Source organism: Fundulus heteroclitus, chromosome 23 (genome assembly GCF_011125445.2).
Source record: "Fundulus heteroclitus isolate FHET01 chromosome 23, MU-UCD_Fhet_4.1, whole genome shotgun sequence".
NCBI classification, from domain to species: Eukaryota; Metazoa; Chordata; class Actinopteri; order Cyprinodontiformes; family Fundulidae; genus Fundulus; species Fundulus heteroclitus.
Genome location: NC_046383.1, coordinates 15333068 through 15340713, shown reverse-complemented (window position 1 = coordinate 15340713; position 7646 = coordinate 15333068). Strand labels below are relative to the sequence as shown.

Here is a 7646-nt window from a genome sequence, read left to right as displayed (position 1 = left end):
ATATATATATATATATATATATATATATATATATACTGTATGTATAGGCTATGTACACAGACACCGATCTACAGACAACAGCACTGATCTACATAGGAGCAAAACTATATACAGACAAGTGAGAGCAGAGGTGCTCATAACAGCATTTAAAAATTATATATTACAAACCGCAATCTGGGGGGAAATAAATCAACAAAAAACCTTACGCATCTAAGAATCAAATACATTACAAAATCATAGCAAAAACTGTATAATATCCCCCCCACCACAAATCATGTCTATCCAGTAATTTAGGACCATTTTGTTTGTTTTTGGTGTTTAATGTACTTTTCTCTGCTTCCATCCCTGCTACCCATTAGCACATATTGTGTTTATGCCAGAAAAACTGTAACTGTAAAGCATGAGGAATATCTATTATAAAATCTTACTTATGGAAAGTAATTCCCCAGGATCTGGTTTCTAGTAGGCCTATCCTTTTATTTGCGCACCCATAAGCGGAGTAAAAGTCAGGCTTCCTGGGACGTAGCTCTGGAAGTTTGCTTACTTTCAATACAAAATCGAAATTATATTAAGTTAGACAATAATTTAATTTCATTCAATTGGTCCCATGTAGCCCCTAAAGGGGTGACGTTTCAGTCAGTTGATTTATCTGGAAATCGGGTGAGAATTCACCGCATTCAGAGTGTCTGAAAACATAAAGTACATTTTTCTGAATTGACTTGTATTCTCTCTGAGCGCAGCTAGGTCTGACCTAAGATGGCCGCTCTGTCGGCACGCCTCTCACCCGAGGACGCGGCGTCTACGTATTCATGTCTGTGGGTAGCGCAGTTAGTCGGGATAATTTACTGCTTCAGGTTGACTTTCTAACATCGCGTCAGTCTGCAGGGGCGCTTTCAGAATAAAAGCATGCAGTAGAGACTTTTTTTTCACAGTCAGACAAAACATTATTTTATTTATTCCCAACAGCTTAATTACTATCTTAAAGCCTGGTAAATATGTATAAAACAGAGTTTAAAGCCATCCTCCCAGGATGGTTTCTGCCCTGAAAGTTCATAAAGATGTATATTTATAATACTACAAAAAGAGTGGTTGCATATTAGTTAAAGCAGAGCGCTCGCTTTCTGGCTTCCCTGTAATAATCTTTATCAATCCAACATTTGTTCTCTAAATTAAACATTTATCGAGCAGCGGGCGGCTGTGTGGCTCTGTGTTTCAGGGCCAAGGGTATTGCTCAGGGATCCGAAGAGAATAATTGGGATTTGAACCAGGGAACTTGCAGCTGAGTGGGTCTAAAGTTCTGTGACGTTCTGGACTGGTGGGGATCCAGTCAGATGTTGCATCTGTTTAATATTTAAACTGATATTAGTTCCAATCGGAGCTGCTGATTGGTCCACAGCGAGAACCATTCAGCCTGGTTCCGGTTCCCCTGTCCGGGTCACAGACTTGGACTAGGCCCAAGTCCTGACCTTATTCACAGCGATGCTCTGTTTTAGGTTTAGCGCCGACCCAGTGGGTGTTCTGATGTCCTGGGCCCGTTATTCTGCAGGTTCTGGATGTTTCCCTGCCTCAGCACAGATGAACATAAACGGGTCATTAGCGGGTCCCTGTAGAACTTGAGCTGTCTCAGCAGGTACGTGTGTAAAACCCAGCACTGGTTCCCCCGTGGTTCTACTGGTGCAGACCGGACCTGCCTCTGTGACTGAGCGGGTTCTAGTCGTGGAGTTGGTACCTGATGTTTTGACCCAGTCAGTAAAACCCGTCATCAGTGTGAACATTTAGTGGCTAACAGAAATTTTAAAACCCAGACATCAGAACCAACTGGGCCGCAGCCTCCATCCCTCTGGAACACTGGCCCGGTTTGCAGCCTCCACCAATCAGAACCGAGGTTTCTAGTGACGACCCGGTAGGTGAGAGCAGCAGAGCTGAGGTCCAACAGGTTCCTTGGTTCTGTTCTCCAGCGAGACGCTGAAAGGTTCCCACAGAAACGGGTCAGCATCACCTCTACTGGTTCTTTTAGCAAAGTTACTACCTTCAGCGCACACAGACACTTATGGGCCGGTTTCAGAACCAGAAAGAAACGATCCGAGTTTCACGAAGAAGAACCTTTTTTTATTCAACCCAAAATGAGTTTAATAACAAAAAAAACACCCAAACTGCTGAAGCCCAGGAGGACAGAACCAGAACCTGAACCAGAACCGTCCCCCTGAACCAGTCATTTCATTCACACAAACACAAGGAAGTCCATCGGTTCTGGTCCACCACACAGAACCAGCTGGTCCTTTGGATCCTCAGTCTAACCGGCTCCATGCAGACGGGTCCAGATGTTTCTGTTAGCAGAAACAGAACTTTATCACAGAACCAGCCCAGACTGACTGGGTTCCTTTCAGAACCTCTCCTGCTGGTGTTTCTCTGTCAGGTTCTGATCAAAACACGATGCGGGTCAGTACACGGGTCGGTCCTTTCATCCGAGCCGCACCAATGTGATCCGTTAATAAACCAATAAAAAAAAAGATCGATCAGAACCAATAAGTGAGCTCGGGTAGAACCCCAGCTGCTACGGCGCCCCCTGCTGGACCCGCCTGAACAGCTGCTGCCTCTGCGGCGCCGTCATGGTGTCGCAGCTCTGCAGCAGGTTGGCCAGAATCAGCGTCTGCTGGACGGTTCCTGCTCGGACCCAGACCCGGCCGTTCATCCCGACCACCAGCTCGCAGGGGAACAGCTGCTGCAGGTCGGCCCGCAGCTCGCTGTTCGGAACCAGGAGCCTGCGGAGACAGGAGACGGATTCATCAGAACCCAACAGAACCAGGACACAGTTTCTAAAGGTTAGAACCAGGCACGCCGAAGGTTCTCCAGGACCAGACTCGGGTCGGAGCCCTCAGGCGAGTTACCTTCTCACGAGGCCCAGAGACACTTTGATGAGCAGACCTCCGGCGCCGAACACGCCCATCCCGTTGGCCCGGCCCGACCCGTCGATGCACACCAGCTCCGGCTCCATGTCCTTGTTGGCCACGATGAACTGAGCAAACACCAGGTCGCCCACCTGCACAGGAGAGAGAGCAGGGCTTCAGCCGGACCCGGTTCTGACCCGGTTCGACCCGGTCTGACTCTTAAATCGGACCCGTGCAGATCCAGTCAGCTGCTGCAGCTAACCTGGGTCAGAACCGGTGCTGTGGAGCTCAGGGCCTCCAAACGGGCTGAGCCGTCCGCAGCGCTGCAGCTCAGAACCTTTTTGGACTCACCTGGACGTTGGGCCGGTTCCTCTTGGTGGCGCCATCAAACGCCAGGTAGGACAGCGACGCCGGCTCGCTTCCTCCAAAGTCCACCTTGAAGACGTCCCCGGCTTTGGCCGTCACCACGGCGATCACCGTCTCTCCTTTGGCGGGGACGTACTGAGGACACAGAGCCGAGCGTGAGCAGGTCCACGGGACATAGGAGGCCCGGTACCAGCCCGGTACCAGCAACTGATGCCGCCCATCAACCTGGGACCGGTTCTGATTAGGGCTGCACAATTAATCGCATTTTCAATATAATCGCGATTTTAAAAAAAACGCAATTTCCAAATCGCAGAGTCTGCAGTTTTTGGCTATTTAACAATCAGGGAATCAAACACGTCCATTAGAAGTTGGTAAAATGTTTAAAGTGGGTTTGCCTCCACATGGAAGGGAAGAGAGTTGCAGCAGTGAGACAATCTAATTTTATTACTTGTTTTAGAGTTTATATAATCATACATAGCATTAAGTACAGGTCAATCAGTTTAATACATAGACTTGCTTGTTGGTTGCACTTTATGTTCAACAAGGATTGATGTCCAAATCAACTAAAAGCTGTTCTCTTGAACAATATTCTGATTAATAGAAATATTAAACATTCTTGTTTTAAATAGTCCTTGTTTACAAACATCTTTATTTAGAGGTCATTTTTGTTGCTTGTGGTTAACGCAGAGAAAACTCAAAATTGCAATTTTGGTTGAAATATATTGTAGGCAGAACGTAATCATTTCTGCTCTGAGTTTAGATGCTGTGGGTGTTTTAGCAACTAATCTGCACAGCGAGGAAACAAAATGATTTGTTGTTTGTATATGTTTAAAAAGACATGATAAATTAAACTGGAAAAAAAAAAAATCGCATTAAATTGCAATATTAAGAAAAAAAAAATCGCAATTAGATTATTTTCCAAAATCATTCAGCCTCAGTTCTGAGGTCCATCGTTCTCCAGAGAGGAACATCATCCCAGGATGGACGTCCAGCAGGTTCAGCCCAATCTCAGAGAAATGTCCAGAACCCCAGGAGGTCCGCTTCAGACTCTACAGGCCTCCTCGGTCCAAATCTAACTTTTTAATTAATTTAATGACCTCCTATCTGATTAATTATTGTGTGAGACTAAAACTTTCACGCTGACAGCAGAGGAGCAGAAGAACTCTGTGACTCTTAGAAACTTTGCTTTAACTCAACATGTTAAACAGCCAACGCACCAACAGGGACATATTTAGACTTTATCATTAAAGGTCTAAACATTTCCAGAGTAACTGATGTTGCCCCATTATAAATTATTATTATTATTATTATTATTATTATTATTATTATTAATATCTGATCACTTTTCTGTCTTTGAAAACTTTCTATTTTCTGTTCTGGTCGTGTTCATCACTTTCAATTTTGTTCGGTTCGGTCCAAACTGGTTCATCAGCAGGACAACGATCCTGGCTGGCCCGGTAAATGATCCAGAACCCAGCAGCAAATGCACCAGACCTGGTACATTTGGACCTCATGGTGACTGAGCCTGAGAACACGCAGCTCATACAACAGCGTGAAACTCCGCTTCGGTTTTATCTGATTTTACATTTAACTTGGTTTATTTCTTCAGGATCAACTGCCAGGACAGTTTGGTTCCGTGTTCCTGGATCCGATGGATCCAAACAATAATTCGGCTGTAAGTTCGGACCGAACCGGACTCACCCTCCGCTGCTGTGACTCGATCCAGAACTTGTTGGGCTCCTTGTGTCTCAGCACGCCGCTCCGGCTCACCAGCAGACGGTCACCGCTCAGTCGCAGCCCCGGTCCGGCCACCAGCCGCTCCGGCTTCCCGCTGTCCGTCAGGGGGAGGGTGTCCTGGGGCCCGCAGCAGAACTCATCTCCGGGCAGCAGAATCTCCCCGACCCGCTCCTTTAACACGGAGAACATCCTCACAGAACACCGCGTTTCTCTGCAGGAAGACACAGAGACTAGAGACGCAGCCGCAGCGCCCCCTGCCGCCCTGGAGGACCTTCTTCTTCTTCTGTTTCATAGTGGTTGGCATTCAGCTTTAAGATGCGCATTACCGCCACCTTCTGAATAGGAGTGTGGATCAGAGTTTGAAATTTACCTGCACTACAGCCTCTTAAATAATCCTGTTAATTTAAAAAAAACTTAAAATATGCCCTGAATCTAACTGAAGTAAATCTAAAACTTTAAACTCTTACCTTCTCTTGATCTAGTTTATCTCTCATTACATCTCTCCACTGTTGGTATCGTCTGCAGTGTTCTAAATTTATAATTTGGAGTCACTGATCTACACTGGATTGCTGATTTGCCCGAAGAACTGAAGTCACTGGCCGCCATCTTGCTACTCCCTATTCTCACATAATCCCATAGAATTTGGCTGCAACAACAAGCAGTTTTCTGGCTGTGTGTAAACGTTTCACAGGTAATTCTACAGTCAGTGGATGTAGTAACACTATCAACTACTAGGAAATTAGGTGCTGAAATATTTGACATGTTATTCATATAAAAAATAAATAAATAAATATATATATGTATATATATATATATGTGTGTGTGTGTGTGTGTGTAGGGTATACATATATGTAAATATGTTTTTGTATATTGTTATTTATATATTTATAAATGTTATAAACGACTTGTTCTAACAGCGGATATTAGCACTCCAGTGTATAATAGAGATCAGTGCTTGGAGTGTATTTAGTCCTGTGTGTCTCAGTTATAACCTCCTTCTCCCGTCTGTCTCTACTCGTCCTCCTTGTTTGACTTGGAGGAGGGAGGTAGCTGACAGAATCAGGAGTTTTTCTTGTCATTATGTAACCATGGTGACATTTTGCACACTGGCTCAGAGTTCATAAAGCTTTGCTTTCTGGCAGCTCTTACTTTACCACAGCAGACCTGCATTACTGCAGATGCAGCACCGATCCGTCTGTCCATCTCCGTCACACCAACATGCTGCTTTGCTTGAGGCAGAGCCTGAGAGGACAATGTTGCTGTTTTCATTGCTCCCTTAATTACCAAGACAAAGATCACTGATTTTATTAAAGTCAGAAATTAAGATCCTCTAAGAAGGAGAACATCATTGAACACGTTTCCTGGAGAAGGTCTGGTCTGATCCATGCTGCTCCAACTAGACAAAATTAAGAAAAAAGTATGTCTACTCCAAAACCAGACCTTTAACCTAGAGGAGAGCTGTGTCCTCATCTGTAATTCATACCAGCCTATTAGTATAGACCGGTATGAATTAAGTATAAAGTTCCAGCAGCAGAGCCGAGAGGCGATATTGCTCCTCTCTCATCGCAGCAGAACCTTGGAGCACTTTTTGCTTTTATTCATCCTTCAGAACACGTTTTTCTCTTTGACCTTTTCCCACTTCAAGACTCTCATGTATCTTTCTATTTTATCCTTTTGGTATTAGTGTTTTATTATATGTATTTTTATCTTTTTAGGATCTGTAAAGATATCCATTCATTTTATTGTACTTCGTCTGTGAACCTGTGAAGATTATAGTAAAACAAGATGCCCAATACAGAAATCATAGAAGTGAAGCAAAATTCTTTTTAACTAGATTTCACCGTTTCATAAATCTTTAATTGTAGTTTTTTGAGATACTAAAATTGTGCGTATTAATTACTAGCATAGATTTTTAATTCAATTAAAAACAATCCTTTCTTTTGTTCCCGCTATTGAAAGATTAGTATTAATCTTTATCCAAGCAATAGTACGCTTAGTACGCTTGGATTAGCTCTTCATAAAACATGTTAACAAAGATTCATGCTACATGTAACAAACACAAAGAAGTTAGGCTGCGTTGCCTTTTATCATATAACTCAGAAATCCAAACAACTGCAGTTTCTCTTTCTTTGACTCTGAACTAAAGTCACATCTGAGTCAGAAGGGAAAGGAAAAATAATAATAAATTATAACATCAGAAATTCAATAGAAGTGTGATACCTAGAAATCTTTCCATATGTCAGGTCTACTTTGGAGTCAGGTTTCTGTTATTCACCTGCTGAAAAGGCTTCAGTTCTTTAGTTATTCACTTATTTTGATTCAGTCTTTCAAGCCTATATGTATATATATATATATATATATATATAAAACAACCTAATCCCACCTTGAAGTGATTGATTAGTGGTGCTAAGCCTCATGGGAGTCAGGAAGGGAGGCCCAGCTCTCATTGGTTTAGCTTGTAGCTCTACTAACATGATTATAAAACAATGTCAAGTTTAATGTTTCATTGTTTTAACAGGAATTCTTTTTAAATCAAGTTCCTGAACAATAAGCGACTCTTTAATGAGCTCAGAGGTGTTCATCCCCCGGTACGCTCTTGCAGAACGCTCAGCTGAGCTTTAGTTTCCTCTAGCAGCTCAGCAGGAACCACAGGAG

At 43.6% G+C, this 7646-nt stretch overlaps 1 protein-coding gene across 1 annotated transcript; it reads right to left on the bottom strand.

The window, feature by feature from the left end:
* Nucleotides 1–2140: 2140 nt before the first annotated feature.
* exosc3 (exosome component 3) lies at nt 2141–6644 on the bottom strand. The gene is made up of 5 exons (XM_036127673.1): nt 6631–6644; nt 4956–5274; nt 3240–3389; nt 2889–3040; nt 2141–2762 (listed from the first exon to the last, which is right to left on the bottom strand). The coding sequence occupies exons 1-5, from the start codon at nt 6642–6644 to the stop codon at nt 2555–2557; spliced, it is 843 nt and encodes a 280-aa protein (XP_035983566.1). The 3' UTR covers nt 2141–2554.
* Nucleotides 6645–7646: the final 1002 nt, after the last annotated feature.